General features: G+C 37.2%; 2 protein-coding genes across 2 annotated transcripts; one reads left to right on the top strand and one right to left on the bottom strand.

Annotated features, from left to right (window-relative positions):
- Positions 1 to 2,226: 2,226 nt before the first annotated feature.
- cfap144 (cilia and flagella associated protein 144) lies at positions 2,227 to 6,080 on the top strand. The gene is made up of 4 exons (XM_062027550.1): positions 2,227 to 2,428; positions 2,549 to 2,608; positions 5,742 to 5,845; positions 5,945 to 6,080. Exons 1-4 carry the CDS (start codon positions 2,311 to 2,313, stop codon positions 6,038 to 6,040), a joined length of 378 nt encoding a protein of 125 aa, XP_061883534.1. The 5' UTR covers positions 2,227 to 2,310; the 3' UTR covers positions 6,041 to 6,080.
- Positions 6,081 to 8,430: 2,350 nt separating this feature from the next.
- On the bottom strand, positions 8,431 to 22,801 carry ebna1bp2 (EBNA1 binding protein 2). The gene is made up of 9 exons (XM_062027549.1): positions 22,552 to 22,801; positions 17,826 to 17,909; positions 17,558 to 17,730; positions 14,297 to 14,420; positions 11,570 to 11,659; positions 11,418 to 11,493; positions 11,158 to 11,248; positions 10,908 to 11,079; positions 8,431 to 9,372 (listed from the first exon to the last, which is right to left on the bottom strand). The coding sequence occupies exons 1-9, from the start codon at positions 22,645 to 22,647 to the stop codon at positions 9,325 to 9,327; spliced, it is 954 nt and encodes a 317-aa protein (XP_061883533.1). The 5' UTR covers positions 22,648 to 22,801; the 3' UTR covers positions 8,431 to 9,324.
- Between the last annotated feature and the right edge of the window lie 218 nt (positions 22,802 to 23,019).

Genomic DNA, 23,019 nt, shown 5'->3' with positions numbered 1-23,019 from the left:
TTTTCTTGTTTTTGAACACCGACTTTTTGCAGTGTACTTCTTACAGCATGTACACAAAACGATGTTGGAGGTTTTTAGAGATCAATAGATAGGTCGTACAGTATCCTTATTACCTACATCGTTAACCGCCTCTTACTTGCAGTCTTTTACGATTTGAAACGCACGTAAAATAGAAAGACGTGCGATTTTGTCTCACACAAAAGGCTTATGGATGATGGGCAAATGTTCCCAAACAAAAGTGCGGTTCCCCTTTAATCCAACGGCGACCATCCGACCATACCAATTCAGAAATAGTGAAATCCGTTAAACAAGTAGGCTGTTCACATCGGATCCAAACAGTGGTAGAGTGTGATTAGAAAACAGAATAAAAATAGCTTCAGAAAGCCAGCACTCGCAGCAATGAAGATGGAATAACAAATAAATAAATACAAAATACATGGCATGTACACGTTATGCTTATTAGTAAAATGTAGTACATTTCAATGGGGGGTAAATACGTTGCTTGAATGAAATATCTTCATTCATTGTTATACAGTAGGTTAAGCAGACACAGAGAGAGAGAGAGAGAGAGGGAGAGAGAGAGAGAGAGAGAATGTTTCTCCTTAAATGGAAATGACTCACTGAGCTTTATTCACTGCTACAGTTTAATGACTTGACCTATGAAATGAAGTTATATAACACATATCCTTTTACAATATCCTTGAGAGTTTGCTTTGATCTCGCTAAGATTTTATAGTGCTATCAAATAGGGCCTACGCATTCATATGCTGGATAATTGGGAATGATGTGAAATGTGTGTGTTAGCGGTGTTGGTATGGACCCCAGGATGCAGAGCAAGGAAGGCGTACACTACCTGTGTAAAACACGAGCAGTGCAAAACAAATCAAGTGCAGAATTGAAGTGCACGGGAGACAAACACTTAAAAAGCAAAATGGGTTATTATTGACAGGTGAAAGTAACTATGCTAGATCTGTGATTCTCAAACTATGGTACGTGTACCACTCCATTTAGATTTGAGTCATTATTTAAGTACAGTGTTTTATTTTCCTATATTCAAGCACAGTGTTTCTGTTCAAACTATGTATAATGTTGGTGGCCAAAAAATGTAAAGACAAACATCTGCCTGATTTTTAATGAATACTTAGGCCTATTATGCAACTGTATTTTGACATTGGTTATTAAGGTGGTACTTGGAGAGCCAATTGTTTTCTGAGGTGGTTCTTGGGTGGGAAAAAAGTTTGAAAACCACTGGGCTAGATTAACAAACGGCAAACAGGTGTGCTGGCAGGAAATGGAGCAGGAAGTGAAGGTGCAGTGAAACAAAGAATTCAACAGGAAGTAAAACCTAAATAAGAGCGCCAGGACAGGAAATTAAACAGAACACATAAAAAATTATTGACAAAGTCCAGATTAAGTTATTTGAATTTTTAAAGTGTAGTTGTCGATTATTTGAGGTTATCGGTAAATTTTTTCGCCAACTGTTTAAGAAAAAAAGAAGGAAATGTTACATTTTGGTAACAGAAGTTGTTGACTTTCAGCGCATGCGCAAACGGATCGGTCAGCTCAGTAAAAAAAGAGATGACACGACTAAAACAATCGAGTCACCTGGGGGGATGTGGAGGAGGTAGAATTATAAAAATAATAATAATAAATAAATAAACGTAAAAAAACAAAACAAGAAATGTGCCTAAAAAGGAGCATGAACATGTTTATTTATTATAATGCATAATAATATGACGCATTGTTAACTCCTAAATACAATACATAATCACCACAATAGAGTTTATTGTTACAAGGTGTGTATTAATACATATTAACATCCTCACATATAAACCCATATTTACCACTCATTAGAGGCAAAACAGAGTTTAATATAATCAAATGTATTTGTCCGACAGTGGCATTTAAATAAAACCAATTTACAACTTTTATTGGCCATTTATTGGAGCAATGCACCAGAGCAGTTTATAATATGTGTCTCACTTGGGTAATAAATACTGATTAATAAATTAAATGTATATATAATAGATAAATATATATAGTATACATATATTTTTTATAGTGGTATATTATTTGATAGTATTTGACAATGTGCTGTATACTTACTTTAAAATGATCATGTTCATTAAGGACAAAAATCTAAGTAAAGCGCACACTCCCATCGTGTGGCCAAATGTTGCTATTGCAGCCTGAATCAACGTTTACTACTGCTAGGCAACGGCAGTGAGAATTTGAACACGCCTAAACTCTCTGGCGTAGAAGAGTCAGCTTTACATTTCAATAAGTTCATCATTTCATTTTCTCTTCAAAATGGCAACAAAGGAGAAGGATTTGGTCCATCAGAATGCAATTCACGTTGAGATGATCCGTAAAGAGCAAAGACAGCAAAGACTTCACACGGAGTTTAGCATCAACCCACACAGGAGATGTAAGTTCCACAACTTGTACTTCAAACTACCTCAATAGACCAATGACTACTACACTTAAAACATTTTCTATGCCATGTTTTCACCACAACAAAACATGCTTTCTTCTCGCTCACTTTTAGTGCACATCATACCAGACAAACCCATGTCCAGGAAACCAAAAGAAGTGATTTCAGAGAACTGTGAGTTTAATCATTCTACTTCATTCAGTTCAACAAAGCATTGTAGAAAATATCTTAAAATAATATTAAAGTTCAACAGTGCAAAATGTTACCATCTTTCAAGTTATATTGTATACTGTATATGTAGTTTGACCAAATAAAATAGATGTAGCCTTCCTCACTGAAAATAAGTGATTAAATATGGGATTTATTGCTCTTAAGCGCTAAAAAATGGGTGAAGGGAACCGTTCAAAATAGTGTTTTTTATCATGTTTTTTTTTTTAATCCAGGAAATATACACAATTAAGTAACAGTTATAAAATAGGGATTAAAGTTAAAGTACCACTGATAGTCACACGCACACTAGGTGTGGTGAAATTACCCTCTGCATTCGACCCATCCCCTGGGAGGTGAGGGGAGCAGTAAGCAGCAGCGGCGCTCAGGAATAATTTTTGTGATTTAACCCCCAATTCCAACGGCCGGGGTTTGAACTCACGACCTACCAATCACATGGCGGACACTCTACCCACAAGGCCACTGAGCGGGTTTAAATTGTTGGTAATCAATTTATTGGTAGGAATTATTGTTAAATATTTTATTGTAAACATTCCTTAAGGTGGCGCCATATCCCCCATCCATCCATCCATTTTATACCGCTTGTCCCTTTTGGGGTCGCTGGAGCCTATCTCAGCTGCATTCGGGCGGTAGGCGGGGTACACCCTGGACAAGTCGCCACTTCATCACAGGGCCAACACAGATAGACAGACAACATTCACACACTAGGGCCATATCCCCCATACTATTTTAAAAGTTTCATCCATCCATCCATTTTCTACTGCTTGGCCCCCTCGGGGTCGCAGGGTTGCTTGAGCCTATCCCAGCCGCAACCTCACCTAAAAAACTTTACTACATATTTTAACTATACAGGAAAAATACACAGATAGGAACAAAATGTCTTTTTAGAAAATATATATAAAACTAGAATAGAAATTGTACAGTACCATACCTCACCAGGTGTGTACGCTTCAACTGCATGTCGGCTTTTTAACAACTCTATCTTATATTGTCCATCTAAGAAATTCTTCCCTGAGGTGTGGATGTTTCCCAACCTCCTTAAAACATGCTGTGGTCCAACCACTAATCTAAAAGAATAACTTTGACCTCAATATTTTATAAAATTTTAGACCAATCTCAAAGTCGCCATTTTTATCCAAGGTTCTAGAGAAGGTTGTTTATGATCAACTTCTTTATTATCAAATGATACTGGGGGGGAAATTCAGTCTGGTTTTAAATCACAACTTAGCACAGAAACTGCCCTTTTAAGAGTTTTTAATGAGCTGCTTTTAGCTGTGGACTCAGGTCAATCTGCAGTTCTTCTGCTTTTAGATTTGACTGCTGCTTTTGAAACGGTAGACCACAGCATTCTTTTAACTCACCTCGAGTCTTATGTGGGTATTAAGGGAACAGCTTTAAAATAGTTTGTCATTTTTGACCAGCAGGAGTTTTTCTGTAAACCTAGGCCACTTATTCTTCTTCTTCTGAACCTGCCCTTCAGTATGGTGAACCATAAGGTTACATTTTGGCACCTGTCCTCTTTTCTTTATACATGCTTCCCCTGGGTGCTGTTTTTAAAAAGCACAATGTCTCTTTTCACTGTTTCGCAGATTATATTCAAATATATCTGCCTGTAACAATAAGCAGGTTGCCATGACTACTCTGCAGAACTGTTTGCATGATGTAGAGGAATGGTTGGGGGCCAATTTTATACTTATACAAAAATAAAACCAATCGTCGTATTTGGTCAAACAAACCCGCTGCAAGGTCATGACAGTCCTATCGGTCCTCTGTCCTCATATTGCCACACACCAGCAAGGAGCCTTGGGAGTTATTTTGAAAGTTTGCTTAAGCTGGACAAACAAATTAGCTCGGTCATTAAATCTAGCTTCTTTCAGCTAAGACTCCTTGCAAAAATAAAGCAGTATCTTCCACAGGCTGACTTTGAAAGAGCTATCAATGCATTTGTGACGCCACACCTGGATTACAGTAATTATTTGTTCGTAGGCCTGGATCAGGGCTCTCTCCAGCGGCTGCAGTGTTTGCTGCTCGTCTTCTAACCAAAACCAAATGACGTGAGCACATTACCCCTGTACTGGCTTGCCTTTGTTGGCTCCCAGTTACTTTTACAGGTCATTTTAAAGTACTTATTGTTTTTAAATGCTTTCACCAAGTAGCCCTGTGTCCTATCTTATTGAGCTGTTGCAGCCTTATTGTCCCAGCTCCTGCTGCTTCAGACCAGCTCCTCCTGGCTGACCCAAAAACCAGAGAAGATAGAGCCTTCTAAGTGGCAGGGCCCAGACTGTGGAACAACCTTCCATTATCTATTAGATCCTACCATTCTCTGAGCCAATTTAAATCTAGGTTAAAAACATGTTTATTCCCTGGCGTTCAAATTCAGTTAGGCAGGATATCTTGGTCCTTTTTATTTCTTGTTTTATACATTTTTTATTTATTACATTTTAATATTTAAGGTGATATATTCTGCACTTCTTTTAAGGTATATTGCAGTATTGTATTTTATTCATCCATATGTGTTAGCATGTACATATGACACTATGTGCCCTTTTTTGGTTTCAAATTGTTTGAACAGCACATTGGCCAACTGGGGTTGTTTTTAAATTCAAGATTCAAGATTGTTTATTGTCATATGCACAGTTAAACTGACAGTTTGCCGTACAATGAAAATCTTACTTTGTTAAATCTTAAATGTGCTCCATAAATAAATAAACTGAACTACTGTACATATTAGAACAATGAACTAGAGAGACTAATTAAAAAATACAAATTAAAAGGGAATCAAATGCTGCATTTATTTTGGCTGTGACTGATTTCTGTTTTGGTATCTGCATAAAAACTGCTCTCAGACAGATCCCAACTGCAAAAATCGGTTCTCAACGTTAACTTAAAAGATCTGTTCAAAAGACTTGAATCCACCATCCCTATAATTCATCTTAATCCACAAGTTATCTTTGATCATGGCTACTGCATATAATTTGTGACATGTTGACTTTAATTTTGACACAGAAATTATCCATTGAATCTGTGGTTTAAAAATAAAGTGTATATCTGCTAATTAATTATGTCCTACTTTTTTAAGCGGACTTCATTGAGGCCTTCCACAAAGCCCGCCAAGAGCCCACTAAGAAATATTCAATGCCACTGACTGAGAGTCAGGAGATTGGATGGGTGTCCAAACCCCTGGTGAGGACAGCATGATGGAACTTTAAGATACTTTTTGGTTTCTGTCACACGGAAGTTTAGTAAGACATATTTTACTTTTCTTATTTGTTTTGTATGCAGATTCCAACCAATCGCAATGACGACAGATTGAATTTCTACCGCCGCAGCTCAGACATCAGCAAGCACCAAGAGTCTATCCTGCGCTCTTCAAAATAACCCTTAGACAAGCGTCCGGAGATGGAAATACATTTTGTTGGAATATATTCCGTATTGCTTGACTTTCATTTCTTACTGAAAACATCACTTTCTGCTCATACTGTCAAATTGAGGTCACCTGACCAATGTTACTCATGTAATCTGTCAATATGTAAAAACAACAATGTGCGTTTCATAATCATGCTGCAAGATTTTAAACTACCATATTTTTGGAGTATAAGTCGCACCGGAGTATAAGTCGCACCTGCCGAAAATGCATAATAAAGAAGGAAAAAAACATATATAAGTCGCACTGAAGTATAAGTCGCATTTTTTTGGGAAATGTATTTGATAAAACCCAACACCAAGAATAGACATTTGAAAGGCAATTTAAAATAAATAAAGAATAGTGAACAACAGGCTGAATAAGTGTACGTTATATGACACATAAATAACCAACTGAGAACGTGCCTGGTATGTTAACGTAATATATTATGGTAAGAGTCATTCAAATAACTATAACATATAAAACATGCTATACGTTTACCAAACAATCTGTCACTCCTAATCGCTAAATCCCATGAAATCTTATACGTCTAGTCTCTTACGTGAGTGAGCTAAAAATTATTATTTGATATTTTACACACATAAGTCGCTCCTGAGTATAAGTCGCACCCCTGGCCAAACTATAAAAAAAACTGCGACTTATAGTCCGAAAAATACGATACATGATTCAAGGGAAGCTGCACTTTTTAGGGGGAATTTTGCCTATCGTTCACAATCCTAATAAGAAACAAGAAGAAAAAAGTTGGGGTTTTTTGCATTCTAATGCGTAAAAATCGGCTTGTTCCAGGTGGCTAGCAAAGCAGCTAATGGGAGAATTCCATTCTGCCTCTAAACAACTTTAAAAATGCATCCAAAACCACCAACAATACTTCATTTACATTCCATAATCTGTATAATAACCAAGCTGTAATGACATTGTTTTTGTAAGAGCAAACGAACACTGAGGAACTGTTTATCTAACGTAGTGACACATCGTCTTGCGGAGGCATGCTACGGCACAAGGTAAGATAGCTTTTGCTTCAGCAGCTGAATCGCTTTTGAGTTTGTAATGTCCAACACGCAATAGGACACCAATATGTACTGACTGGAAAACATGAAAAATCATATTACAGTATCTGTAAAATACTAGCCCACATGCTTGTACACAGCTAGCTCGACAGTGTGTGTAGTTGTAATAACAAGCATGTCGTGCTGACTGTATCATGATCTATATTAAAAACACTCACTTGATCTGTCTGTTCCAGCTAGTTGGGGAAGTTTTATCAATTTGGTTTTGGGTAAGCACTCCATTAATATCAGCATAGCTTGGCTCCAAGTTCCACATTTACACAGTCAAGTCACACCAAGCTCTCTCTCTCGGCTTACGTTTGCTCCAACGTTTCACCCGGTGTTCGTGCTCAGTTCAAGAAGCAGCAGTTTGATTTCTGTATATTTAGGTTAAAAAAGATAAGGTTGTGAATCCTCATTTGTCCAAAAATAGTCCTCTTTGTTGTCTATTACCAAGTCTGCCGTTATTAAAAAAACATTTGCAGTAGTTTCCGGAAGTAGGAACACATTTGTTGCCGAAAGTCGGAAGTGCTGAGGAAATAAATTCCAGTAACGCATAAAATGACCAAAATACGGTCAACATTGTACATATTATATTGTTATGAACGTGTCGGTTATTACATTATACTGTATATATACTTATATACAAAACGGAGGGTTTTGAAGTTGTTTTAGATTACTTTGAATGCTACAATATTAGCCGAAATTTGTAAGCGTTTCTTTTAATCATCTTGACGATCCTTATAAATAAATAAATGGGTTATACTTGTATAGCGCTTTTCTACCTTCAAGGTACTCAAAGCGCTTTGACAGTATTTCCACATTTACCCATTTACACACACATTCACACACTGATGGCGGGAGCTGCCATGCAAGGCGCTAACCACCAGCCATCAGAGGCAAAGGGTGAAGTGTCTTGCCCAAGGACACAACGGACATGACTAGGAAGGTAGAAGGTGGGAATTGAACCCCAGTAACTAGCAACACTCCGATTGCTGGCACAGCCACTCTACCAACTTCGCCACGCCGAAAAAAATAAAAAAGACGTGTTCTTGTCTCTCATGATCGTGAATGATGGGCAACATTTACATTAAAAAGTGCAGTTCTCTGTTGGTGCTTTGTCTGCATGCGCATTCAAAGAAATTTAAGTGGAGCCTGTCTTTATTTTACCACTTGTTACGAAAATCACACAATCAAATCCTAATTGGTTATCCATTCCAATTTAGTGAATACAGCTTTTATCATCTCAGAATAAAAAAATGACACAAAGGCTGCCGGAACCAGCGAAGAAAAACAAGTATTGGGATGGTCTTTATATAAAGCAATTATTGTCACATACTAATGAAAGGCAAAGGGCAAAAGTGAAACTTGCCCAGTATTATTCAAATGCCATGTCACATGGGAGACAATCAACATGCTGAGATGGCAAAAACAAAGTTAATGGCAGGGCAGGGAGATTGCGGTGTTTACCTCTCAGTTTAGCACAATAGGGAATATATCCATGTATGATATTTAATAAAGATAAAGTTTGCCATTTCATAATTATTCCAAAAGTTGCACAAATCATGAAAATATGTTGTGTAACCACATTCCAGCAACAGCCTCCTTAGGCCATGTCTACATGAATATGAATATTTTTCCACAGATTAAAAAACTGGTGTGGACAGGTAAAACTGAGCTTTTTGGTTTTCACATTAAATGTTTTGAAACCTTATTTAACAAAATAACATGAAGCTATAGACTTATTGTTGCCATTTTGTGCAGCATGTTATAAGGAACATTCATGAGTTTTCCTGGGCTATATACTGTACAAGTGTGTGCTGATTTTAAAGTTAATGTACATATATATACTGATGTGTCACCAAGGCTTCTGATTGGTCAAAATACGCATGCCAGTTAGTAAATGTGTATTTATGCGGACAGATTTTGTTACAACTATACTTAAGGGGATGGAGATTTTATTTTTAACAGCGTCGAGAAAATATTTGTAGTTGAATGTACATGGCCAGTTACACAGCAGAATGTCTTCCTTACTTGTATGTACCTCTTCAACCATTTACACACACCTTACAAAAGAATGATTCAGCAAAACTTCCCAAAGTCAACTTTCTTGTGTGTCTTCAAGACCAGCTGTTGGGAAATTCACCCTAAAAGCAAAGTTCAAGTCCTTTTGAAAAACCTCAGTCTTGTTTTCATGAACGAGACTTCATCTTCTTGCGTACAGACTTGCCTGGACGTTTCTGAAAGAAAATGTCAAGAAAATCCAAATTATCTCCACAAGCAGGTACACCCAGGTGTTGCAATGTTGTCAAACTCTAACTTTAATCCCCAAACAGTCCTTAAGTTTTATATGGCATATTTTTTTAATGTTTTAAAACTTTTGCTCAAATGTCTATAACTTCAGTCAAACACACACACACACACACATACGTATATATATTTATTTATACACATATATACAGCAGATAGTGTGCATTTCTACCTTAAATGGCAATCCGATATGAATTTCGATACGATTTACTTACAATACTTTTTAAACCCTTATGATTCAATACGATTCGATGTGATACGATTCGATGAAGATGGATGATGTGCATGGTCAAAAGAAAATTAAATGTATTATGTCAGAACAATGTCATGTGTTTATTTTTTAAATAAGACACATACCAAACAGGCTATTCCTGTATTAATTATTAGCAAATAGAACTATCAACGTCAGGGCATTGCAATCCCCAAACTTAAAGAAAAGAAGATGTGTGAGTTAAAAAAATATAAATTATGATTAGAACTGTAAATATTTTTTCTTCTGTTGATTCTTAGTTTAGTTGTATTTGTGTTTGTTCTACATCCTTAAATGTTCGAGTATCAAATTTGATCAAAAGACTGAAGGGTTGTGATATTCACAAACAAAAAAAATCTATTGACTGGCTCATTAACATGAACGATAGGTTTGTTTTAATTTGAAGCGTGACAGTGATCAAACATTCATATATCAACCAAGGCAGAAACAGCGGCAGCTTTGCACAGAGTGCGTGTCTGTCTCTTCTCTGCTCAGACAGGAATGGACTTACCTGTAACTGTGATTGCACATAAAAGTACAACTAAATGTTTTCAGTACAAGCTGTCTAAGAGCAGACATTCAGTAGACAGGGCCTGTGAGGAAAGGCTCACAGCAGCACCGCTTCTATGTTGAAGACAGAGTGATACATCCACAAAAGTTGCTAGATTTGTCGCTAGTCGCTTTTGAAAGAAAGTCACAAAGAGGAGTTGGAAAAATACTAGATTTAGCGAGAAAGTAGCCAAGTAGACAGCACTGCGCTGATGAGATGTGTGTGAAAAATAAAGACGCAAAGACCCGCCTTAGGTTGTTTCTGATTGGTTTACACTGCGTGGTGCCTTCCGTTCGCTCGATTTAGGTACAAGAATTTATAGATTGGTCTGTGATTGGTTCTTTCGGTAAGTCAGTCAGAATTACTGTCTGCCATGTTGCTCTGTCGTCAGTTGCAAATGACAACAGTACTCTCGTATTACGTCACCACAAATGTCTCTCGAGATTAGGTATTGGCAAATAACTGCCAGTGTATCATACACCTGTAAAGGATTTGACATTGAAATGTAAAATTGTACATTTAAAACAATCCTATAAGGAAAAATCATGAATACCTGTAATAGGTAAAATAATTAATAGTAACAATTATGGCAAAAAATTGAACGGACCAAACTAACCAGCCTTTGTCCCCTGAAGGGTAAAAATTGCTCCTTGTGTGTAACTTACATTTTGTTTCCCTCCCTTTCCTTTCTTCCCTCCTTTTGCCCCCTTTCCATGAGCCACCTTGCCACGGAAACTGGAAACATCATTGAAACTTTCTTTGGTGTTCCACTTCTTTCCGCTCTTCTTGCCTCCAAAGCCAAACTTCTGCTCCTTATATTTCCTCTTGGCATTGGCTCTATAAAAATGAGCATTCACAAAGGTTAGGAAAACACTTTTTACAGTTTCTGATGCAAATTAAAACTAAGAAATGTACCCTTTCTGGTTCGTTGCTTTGTTGGAGCTCTTAGGAGTGTCTTTCGTTGCTGTCTTGTCTCCTTCCAAGAAATCCAACTTGTCAATCATTCCTGAAAGTGCAATGATCAGAACAGTTACAACTTGTCAACCACTGAGAATTTTAGAGCAAAGAAAGGAGGTGCATACTGTAAATATACAACTACATATTTATCAACACAGTAAAAAAAAGAGTTTGGTTTGAGTTACACTGGCAGAACATCCACACTTTAGTGAACAAACCTTTCTGGTATTTCTTAACAGCGGACATCATTGCCTTTTTCTCCTTCTGTCTCTTTTGGATCACTTGTATTTGGACCTAGCATGGCAAACACAATCATTAATAGAGACGAAAAAGAACAATACCATTGTCCCCCCCTTTCCACTTATCTTACCTTTTTGCCAAACTTCCTTTGTTCGCGGATCTTCTTGGCCTTCTCCGACTTCTCCAGCACCGCCTGCTTGGCAAGCAGCTTTTTCCTGATCTGGATAGTGAATCATACGAGAAATGTGTGCATATATTTAATTACATTCAATAAGGATGCTTTAAAAATAAAAAAAAGGTACAAAGAAAGGGTTGCTAACTTTATAGACATTTTCAAACCTTGACGTTTACCAAAGAAATTAACAAGAATGTACAAAATTGCAGTCCATCCATCCATTTACTACCGATTGGGGGCTGGAGCTTATCCAAGCTACTTAAAAGGGAACTGCATATTTTTGGGGGAATTTTGTCTATCGTTCGCAATCAATATGAAAGACATGATTTTTTTTTTTACATTCTGAATTTTAAATTAACGTAAATAAAAGTCTGCTCACATCATAAATCATGCCTCTCACCTGGAAAGTAGATGACTGAGGATATAATACGACAAGTTGGGACACTATGACAGGCATTTAGGACCCGAAAATGGCCAGAACGACACAAAAAGACGCTTGGTCCCCCGAACTCACGCGGTTTCTTCGCGAGGATTATGAGAGTCTTCATCTAAATGGGAATATATGAACATTCTAGCAGTTGGCATCCTAATGACAGCAGACCTTATATAGTAAGTGATATTTTATTATTTTTGGCTCTCATAAAGTCTGCAGTGAGCAGAAATCAGTGATGAAGAAATCAGCGATGAAGAAAAAAAAGCAAACATCATTAGGGGTTTTGAGATTAATGCACCGCGTATACTTAAAATTACCAAAATACATAACTATTAAATGTTATAATACATATGTTCGTTACTACATTACATATAAACTTACATCATGTATATAAAACCCTAATGGAGGTGTTTGAATGTTTTAGGGGCTTTATAGGCAGAATTGAACAGCTCTCATGAGCTTCATTGTAAACTGAATTTTAATCGCATTCACTTAATATTTAGAATGCATTGAAAAAAAATACATCTATCCATGTCTCTCATAATGATTGTGAACTATTGGCACAATTCTATAAAAGTGCCATTCCTTTTTAAACTTCAATTTGGTCATGTTCTAATAAGTGTGGTCAAATGATTATTCTTTTAAATCAGATTAATCGCACTTTTGAATTAAATTGCTTGCATTATATAAATAAACATTAAAAAAAGCAATATTTTAAAACTAATGCAGTTTCATTGTCAAAATGTCATACAGGAACAACATTTTTAAAGGTTTTACTTGAATGCCTAAAAATAATTCCCACAAAACGCGGTAGCTTTTTTGTCGAAAGTAACGTCGGGGTATAAATTGAAGTGAACTATGCCAGCGAGCACATCAGTCGGTATCTCTTCACTCATCTTTGCATTGCATGTATGACCTGATCATTAACCGTATAACACACTCCACATTTCAGGTAACTATCCACGGTTAAGGTATAGGAGCATGTGTCAAGATAAATTGTGTGATTAATCTGCATCTATACATGATAAATGCAATTTTGTTTGTCTCGTTAAACTTGGCTGCCGAAGTTCTAACAAACACCTTGTGTCTGCAAGTCCTTAGCAATTACTAGGTCTTAAATTCTGCACACTGCAGTATGGGTACTAGCGCTTTGCTATTGCATTTCAACCGGGGTCTCTGCAGGTTTCAACAAATGAAGTTTAAGACTTGAACATGTTTAATACCATAATGAATAAAACTTAGGCCCATTTCACATTCATACTTATACAAAAGTATAAAGATATGAAGGAAAATAGAAGGCCAAAAATAATTGTAAATATCTTCATTCATTCACTGCTCCTTGATATTGGAAAACAAAATGCTTAACCTAACTAAAAACATCAGAAGCCGTTCTACTGTAAAACAATGGTTGATTGAAATGAATATGAATGATGTGTTTTGATGTCTGCTGGTGTTTTTTTAATTATTGCTTGTTTTTTTATTTATTTAGGAAATATATTACTATATCTCCAACATGAAGCTATGTATTTTGTTGTGTTTGAGTCTTTCCAGAAGCACAAATAGGCTGGGGATGTGATCCACAGCCTCGCGCACATAATTGTCAGTGAGCATTTGTTTCTGTGTCTAGATTGTGATTCAGAAAAAGTGTTACTGATTGCTGCCGGTTCAACACGTCGCACACTGGTAGGAGCATGAATGTGCAGAAAATTATCCTCTCCTTGATAAAACCACTACATGCATGCAAAATCCTCATTTTAATAATGCAATCTGCACACACAGTGTTAGTAGATTACACGCCCACTCATAGTACCCGCTATTTTATTTTTTGCACATGCTGTCTAGCGCGTGGTATTTGGATTTTAGTAAATCAGGCCCTTAGAGTACTACTGTGCCCAAAGTTGTGAAAGTTGCACAGCTACTTTAATTACATTTTGTATTTACAAAATAGCATCCTCAAAAATCAAAATATTAAAAGCGAGACTTATGTTTATGCATTTGTTTAAACTAAAAATAATTAGTAATTTTAAGGCTTTAAAAGACTCCGTGGATAACTTGTGAACCTACCAACTACAATATTTGAAATGACTCAACATTAAAAATTGCCTATTATGCTATATAACTCTTGAAAAAGTCTTAATTTGTAATATTATTTTACCTCAAATAACTATGAATTCCCGCGGCCTCATTCCACCCCTTTGAAATCCTGATCACAATATTGAGCACAGATTAGCATAGTAAACAGCAGTCACCTTCTGCATTTGCTGATCGGACTTGGCCATCTCAGCAAAGTAGTCGTTGGGCCTCTTGGTGGAAATGTTGTGCTTCTTCAAGAGGGGCAAGGCAGCAAGAACTGTTGCTTGAGCTTGACGGTAGCTGTGAAAGAATTTAACAGTCAAAACAAATCATTTTTAAATAAAGTTGGATGCCTACACAAACATGTAGAATCCAAGAGAGCTGTTGAAAGATTCACAAGGTGGTAGCTTTAGAGATTAAACGCAAACACAGCATCCAACAGTGACCAGACGGAGATCAATATTTAAGATGATGGCTCTAAAAACCAGACACACAAGAACATTTCCTCATTCTTCACCAATCACCTATCAGGCACGGACGGTGTGTTTGCAAACATGGGAAAAACTGACATCAAATCTTAGCCACACAAACATAAAACGTTAACACCAGCTGGTCATAACAGTATGAAATGATATAGCCTATTATTTGCACACTATTGACGAGTGATGTACCAAAAACTCAACCACTGAAAAAATACTTTGATTCCCGAAAACCGCGCCACCGAAACCGGGTGTAATCAAAACGCTCGCTATCCTGGAGCGTCGATAGCATGTCTGCGATCTGGACGTCCATCCATCCATTTTCTACCGCTTGTCCCTCTTGGGATCACGGGGGGTCAGGAGCCTATCTCAGCTGCATTCGGGCGGAAGGCGGGTACATCCTATAAAAGTCGCCACCTCATATCCCAGATATACTTGCGGACAGCCGTATACAAAATGTGCAAATATTAAGAGGACAGGCGGCTTATAAAGAGGGAAAGTCCAACTGGAGCTACAGCGCTAAGCAAGTAGGATGACATGCTCACTACAGCTCGCCTTTTGTCAGGGACTTTGAGGGACAGAAGTATAGTCTCTAAACACGACTAGAACTTGAATACACCTCACGGTGATGCTTGGACACGTCATCAGTGATAAACTACATTTTATAAGAACACCATAAAAAGACGCTAAGATTTGTTTGTTGCTAGTTGTTTTTAATAAAAAACTAATTAAGTCTCTAGACTAAGGCTGAAACGACGCGTCGACGTAGTCGACGTCATCGGTTACGTAAATACGTCGACGCCGTTTTTGTGCGTCGACGCGTCGCATAATGACGTCACACTACCGTCATGGCGAAGCGCAAAGCAGACGATCAAAGAAGACGATGCGAGCGGTGCGAGCGAGGGGGGGAAAGCATGCCAATAGTGTGGGAGTATTTCAATAAACGGCCTAATAATGTTGTTGTATGCACACTGTGTCGAGCGGAAATGGCCTATCATAGCAGCACAACGGCTATAAACGAACATTTGAAAAGAAAACCATCAACTAGTCAATCGTCCGCGCGAGCATACGTTGTCATCATTACACGAAAACATGAATGTGTCATTTGTATCTGCTAGGGGTGTAACGGTACGTGTTTTGTATTGAACCGTTTCGGTGCGGGGCTTTCTGTTCGGTACGGCGGTGTACCGAACGAGTTTCTAAGCTAAAGTCTTAACAAGCTGCTTTGCTCCGTCTGCCTCTGTCTCAGCACGCAGCATTGTCCCACCCACACAACCATCTGATTGGTACACACGCAGCATTGTCCCACCCACACAACCATCTGATTGGTACACACGCAGCATTGTCCCACCCACACAACCATCTGATTGGTACACACGCAGCATTATCAGCCAATCAGCAGTGCGTATTCAGAGCGCATGTAGTCAGCGCTTCAGCGTGGAGCAGATAGGTGTTTAGCAGGTGAGCATCAGGCAGCGGACTCTCCCCAAATGATAATAAACACCTCCCAGTCAACTACTAGTAACATCACTATGAGCCCGTTGACCTTCTAGAAACTTAAACTGCAGCTCAGCTCGCTCGCAGTCCTAGCTTGAGGTGAAGGCTAATTAGCTCTCAGTTCCAGCCACATCGACCCCTTCTGAGCGCCTATTTTCAGCTGCTGGGAATATTGTAAACAAGAAAAGAACCAAACATGTACACATGCTAACATTTCTTCATTACAACTGTTAGACACTCACTGGAATGAGTAGAATTGGTTATTGTGTACTGTGTTGGACTGGATGTTTATTTTGCACATTTTAAAAGCAATACTTAATGTTTACAGTGCTCCAGAATATTTAGATTGGCACTTTTTTGTATTGGATGTTTATCTTTATTTTTGCACATTTTAGCAAATAAGCAATACTTTCACTTTTGTTGAAATGTTTACACTGTTGTTACAGAATATTTCGTTTTGCACTTTTTTGTATTGGATGTTTATCTTTATTTTTGCACATTTTAAAGCAAAATAAGCAATACTTTTACTTTTAAAATGCTTATACTATTGCAGAATATTAAGATTTGCACTGGATGTTGACTTTTATATTTGCACATTAAAAAGCAAATAAGCTACTTTTAATTTTGTTAAATGTTAAAAGTTTTAAATGTTTACATTGTTACAGAATATTTAGTCATGTTGTTGTCAATGTTGACTGAGTGGCCATACTTCTTTTTTTTGTAAATAAAAGCCATGCCTTTTGAAAAAACGGGCCTACATTTATTTTTTCATCTTCATTTTGAATAAAAAAATAATCGGCAAAAGGAAAAAATAATCTATAGATTAATCGAAAAAATAATCTATAGATTAACCGATTAATCGAAAAAATAATCTATAGATTAATCGATAGAAAAATAATCGTTAGCTGCAGCCTTACTCTAGACACTTAAAAAATATCAAAGTACATAGTACAGTAAGCGGCAACAATTGAAAATATGGCAAAACGATAAAAAATATGTTAATACTGATTAATAATATCAGATTTGATTTTAAATGTATGCATACATTTCTTGAGCCTTTTTAAAGAAACACATTTTGGAAATTTTTTGCAAATTACTTGATGACGTCATGATGACCACACCCATAAAACCATGCCAGTCTAGGGGAAACCCTGCTTTCGTGTGTGTTTGTGTGTCTGCACCCCGGAACTGTCAACCTTAGGGCAGTGGTCGTTAACCTTTACTAAAAAAAGGCAATAGTCCCCCCTCTTCCACAAAATAAAAATAGTCCAGTACCACAAAACACAACTAAAATTTTTACAAGTTGTAAACTTTTTTTTAACCATTTTACAGGGTTATCAAGTCCCCTGCGACCCCGAAAAGGACAGGCGATAGAAAATGGATGAATGAATGTTCCCTAAATGATGAACAAGACACAATAAAATAATATTAAGATAGTGAACTTAAGATGTGGACACTTACAAGAACATTTCCCTCTGGAAATCATCCTCTGCATCGACGTCTCCATTGCTGACATTTGGTGTTTTACCTCCCGTCTTGGCAAATATATCATCAACTGGTGGGTTGGTACGGTCCAATCTCTCTACCCAGGGAAGGTCTCTCTTCAAGTCTCCCAAGCACTGTTTCAAACCCTCCTGGATAAAGCAATCATGTCGTGAAGGAGCTGTGCACAATCAACTTAGGAATATTAAATATACAAATGGTCAAAATACGTTATTATATCACTCACCACATTATTGGCGTTCTTTTTTGATTTGTCCACCACCAAGTTCATTCCAGGTTTCAACAAGCCTTTTGCAAAAGCTTCTTGAAGCTAAAAAAAACAACAACAGGGATTTGATTATAATAGTATCATCTGACCCCGACATACATGTTAATGGAGAAAGAATACAATTTGTCAGCCAACATAAATATCTTGGGTTAATAATAGATTCAGAGCTTTCCTTTAAAGCCCATATTGGCAAATTGTGTAAAATAATCATGTTTAATCTCTTAAATTTTCATGCAATTTGAAATGAAATGTCAACTGAAGCTGCAAAATTGATGATTTTCAGCAACTTCAACTATTGCCTTACCAGCTGGTCTCAGGCTGGTCAGAGTTAAAAAAAAACATTGGAAATCTTGTACAAACAAGCAATTAAGGTTATGGATAAAAAACCTAGGCACTATCATAACTGTGCCATTCTAAAACAATACAGTATTTTAAACTGGGACAGTCTTCACACATTTGCAGACTTAAAACTGACCTATAAAATACTGCATGAATTGGCTCCAGATCCCCTGGCAGAGTTAATCAGCCAGAGAAACAGCCGTGAGCGTGTCACTCGAGGCTCTGTCAGAGGTGACTGTTATATTCCTCTGCGCAGGAGCACTTTCAGTAAGTCGGCCTGGTCAGTAAGGGGTGCAAATGTGTAGACCTCAGTACCTGAGGAGGTTAAACTGGTCACAACTTACAAGGCCTTCACAAAAATATTGAAAATGTGGCTTATCAACGCCTACAGATGGCAGCACTAAAAGATTAACCTGTTTTGATGCTAAGATAAATGTTATGTTGTGATGTTGTATTTTATATCATATTTTATATGTATTAGGGCTGGGCCATATATCGGATATACTCGACATATCGCGGGTTTGTCTCTGTGCGATATAGAAAATGACTATATCGTGATATTCGAGTACCGTATTTTTCGGACTATAAGTCGCAGTTTTTTTCATAGTTTGGCCGGGGGCGCGACTTATACTCAGGAGCGACTTATGTGTGAAATTATTAACACATTACCGTAAAATATCAAATAATATTATTTAGCTCATTCACGTGAGACTAGACGTATAAGATTTCATCGGATTTAGCGATTAGGAGTGACAGATTGTTTGGTAAACGTATAGCATGTTCTATATGTTATAGTTATTTGAATGACTCTTACCATAATATGTTACGTTAACATACCAGGCACGTTCTCAGTTGGTTATTTATGTTTCATATAACGTACACTTATTCAGCCTGATGTTCACTATTCTTTATTTATTTTAAATTGCCTTTCAAATGTCTATTCTTGGTGTTGGGTTTTATCAAATACATTTCCCCAAAAAATGTGACTTATACTCCAGTGCGGCGTATATATGTTTTTTTCCTTTTTTATAATGCATTTTCGGCCGGTGCGACTTATACTCCGGAGCGACTTATAGTCCGAAAAATACGGTATACGTTCTCACGCAGTTGCTTTTAGCTGCGGGCATTATACTACAGGCGTTTCTCACTCTTTCTTGTCTCTCCTTCTCACAGAGACATAAAACAAGCGCACCTTGCTACATACGTCACATAGTGTCACGCGTGCAACATCATACGCTCTCGCGGAGCAGAGAGGTAGCGACATGGGTAACGTTAGCTGTGGTGCTAGCGGAGTGGTGCGAGTGGTAATAGGAGAGAGAGAAAGAAGGTGCGAATCTGGTAACAAATGAAGGAAGAATAATTAATTCCCAAGAAACACAGCACGGGGGTCCATCGTCTGGCGGTGATTTGGCTTCAAGTGGGAATATGTTGAACAGACAACCGTAATATGTCAAGTATGCTGCAAAAGCGTTGCTACAAAAAGTAGCATTACTTCTAATTTGTAGCATGACTTGAAAAGTCACCCGCTAGAGAATGAAGAGTGATTGAAACTCTGCATGTCAACATCTCCGTTCGGTGCCACACCCACAAAATGCCCAAGCAACCATTTCCAGATCAACACCGTATGAAACAAATAGTCAACAACAGAAGGAGATAACGTCCGCAGGAACCTACCACATAACGAAGGACATACACTATTTGATTTCCTATTATGCAGCTCATTTTTATTTGACAGTTATTGAAATATATTGTGTGACATCATGCACAAAAGTGCACATTATTTGTTTTAAACTATTGTAGTGGCGTTCTGTACCAAAAGTGCACTTTAATGTAGTGTTGTTTTGATAGGTCATCTTAGTGACATCATGCACACAAGTGCATTCATAGCTTGTTTTAAAATGTCTCTGACAATATTGCACGTTCTGTTTTGGAAATGACATGAATGTTTGTGCCACTGCTTAATAACTGTTTAATAAATACAGTTTTGGTAAATTGACTTAGTTGTGATTTCCCTCTCTGCATGAACATTTAAAATGAGCATATATTAATGCAGTATGAACAAAAATGGTTTAATGTAGACACATAGAATCCTCATACTGCTGTGATTATATGCATCAAGTGTTCATTCAAGGCTAAGGCAAAATATCGAGATATATATTGTGCATCGTGACATGGCCTAAACATATCGAGATATTAATAAAAGGCCATATCGCCCAGCCCTAATATGTATTGTGTGCTTTTTTTCTTTTTCGCTCTCTTTCTTTTCTTTTGAATTGTAATTTGACTGCCTTTTTTACATCACGGCCAGAGGACTACAGATGAAAGCTAGCATCCGGCTAATTCTGGCTTTTAAAAAAAATGTGTACACTGCAAAAAGTCAGTGTTAAAAAACAAGAAAAAATAAAATAAAAATTAGGGGTATTTTTATTTAAACTAAGCAAAATTATCTGCCAATAGAACAAGAAAATTCGGCTTGTCAAGACTTTCCAAAACAAGGAAAATTAGTTAACCTCAATGAACCCAAAAATACCTTAAAATAAGTATATTCTCATAATAACAAGTGCACTTTTCTTGGTAGAAAAAAAAGAGACTTTTTTGCACAATAAGTTGAAAAATATTCTTAAATTAAGTAAATGCTAGTGCCATTATCTTGACATAATGATATGCGCTCGACATGATTTTTTTTTTCATGCTTGAAGTAAGAAATGATTACTTAAAAAAAGTAGTTTTATACTTGTGAGTGTTGATGACACAGCTATGCATCAGTTGATATTCTTGTTTCAAGCATGTTTTACTCAATATAGGTCATAAAATCTCAGCTACAAGCTGTAATATCTTACTGAGATCATTTAGAACAAGTAAAACACTTATATAAAATCTGCTTAGTGAGAAAAGAAAGGTTTAAAGTCATCCAACACCTTCAATCACACTGTCCCTGAAAACCTCAAATAAAGCCAGAAATCTTGGGGTTATTTTAGATTCTGATTTACATTTCGACAGTCACATCAAATCAGTAACAAAATCGGCCTATTATCACCTCAAAAATGTAAAAAGACTTAGAGGGCTCATGTCAGCTCAAGACTTGGAAAAACTTGTACATGCCTTTATTACCAGTAGGCTAGACTATTGTAATGGTCTCCTTGCAGGTCTTCCCAAAAAAACAGCTACAGTTTGTTCAGAACGCTGCTGCTAGAGTTCTAACAAAGACCAAAAAATGTGAGCACATTACACCAATTCTTAAATCCTTACATTGGCTCCCTGTACATCAGAGAATTGATTTCAAAATCCTCCTGCTCACATATAAATCACTACATGGTCTAGGGCCGAAGTATATTTATTTATTTATTTTTTATCGTGTTCGGTTTGTGTTGTGTTGTGTTTGCTCGGTACTCGTATTATCTTTTAACCTGCCCATTGTACAGCACTTTGGCCACCCCTGTGGTAAATTTTAAATGTGATTTATAAATAAAGTTGATTTGATATCACTGATATGCTCCCACTATATAAGCCCTCTAGATCACTAAGATCTTCTGAGACCAATCTGTTAGCGGTTCCCAGAGTAAACTCAAATCAAGGGAGAGCATCATTCAGTCACTATGCAACAAATAGCTGGAATAAACTTCCTGAAGATGTCAGACTTTCCCCAACTGTGACTACTTTTAAAACTAGACTGAAAACTTTTATGTTCACCTTAGCTTTCAGCTAAATCTTTTAATCTTTTAACTTTTAACGTCCGCACTGTTTTTATTTTTATTGTCTGCATAATTTTGCTTTTATTTTCTTTCATTTTACTTTGCTGTCTGTGAAGCACTTTGAGTCTGCCTTGTGTATGAAAAGTGCTATACAAATAATGTTGCCTTGCCTTGCGAAAAATTATCTTATCAGACAGAAAATAAGCAAGTATCACCCTTATTTGAGATATTTGATCTTACTTAGATTTCAGTTTTTGCAGTGTAGTCATGTGTTTTATTAAAGTGCATTGGCCCCTTTGAAATAAACTAATCTAATAATCAAAACGTCTCAATGTAGTGAAAACACCCAATTTAATGTCATTGTCGTTTCAGCTGCAATATAACAGTCCTCAAGATGACGACGAGAAACACATTTAGTGAAGACAGCAGAAACATTAAATCCATCCATTTCATACCGCTTGTCCCTTTTCGGGGTCGCGAGGGGTGCTGGAGTCTAGCTCAGCGGCATTCGGCATTTTTGAAAAATAAGCTTTGTTTTTAGAGGGAGAAAGAATATGTGGCATCTACGACCCCAAAACACACACAATCTGTAACAGTAGAAATCATGATCTAATGGCTAGCTGCTAACATTAGCCAAAGATAGGAGGACCCACCTCACTGTCGGATAATTCGCTGTATTCGTCTTCTGATTCCTCGCCGAGCATCTCGTCCTCGTCTATTAGTTCCATGGTTTCACTTGCAATAACCATGTGGCTAGAATGTGTTATTTAAGTAATACTGAATAAGAAGGAGGACGACGTGATTTCACGCCACACGTTTACCAAACTCTCACGTGGGGAGGAGAAGAAGAAGAGGTTTGTGTTTGTGGTCCTCCCAAGTAAGTCCGTCGACGAGACAACGTGTATTACCAAAGGTTCCTACAGGAAGCAGAATTAAAAATAAAAATAAAATATCAAACGTATGAACAAAACATAAAAGGTTACAGTAAAAATTCTGAAATAAAGAATGTTTTAAAATTGTATGTGTGTGCTTTGTTATGATTACGGAAGTGTGTGCCTTTAAATGGTTCGAATTTGAATTACAGTAGTGTACTGTGTACACTACTGTAATTCCAATTCGAA

Source organism: Entelurus aequoreus, linkage group LG19, assembly GCF_033978785.1.
Source record: "Entelurus aequoreus isolate RoL-2023_Sb linkage group LG19, RoL_Eaeq_v1.1, whole genome shotgun sequence".
In the NCBI taxonomy this organism is placed as follows: domain Eukaryota; kingdom Metazoa; phylum Chordata; class Actinopteri; order Syngnathiformes; family Syngnathidae; genus Entelurus; species Entelurus aequoreus.
Note: the sequence above shows the minus strand (reverse complement) of the source record. Positions and strands in the feature narration are given on the sequence as shown.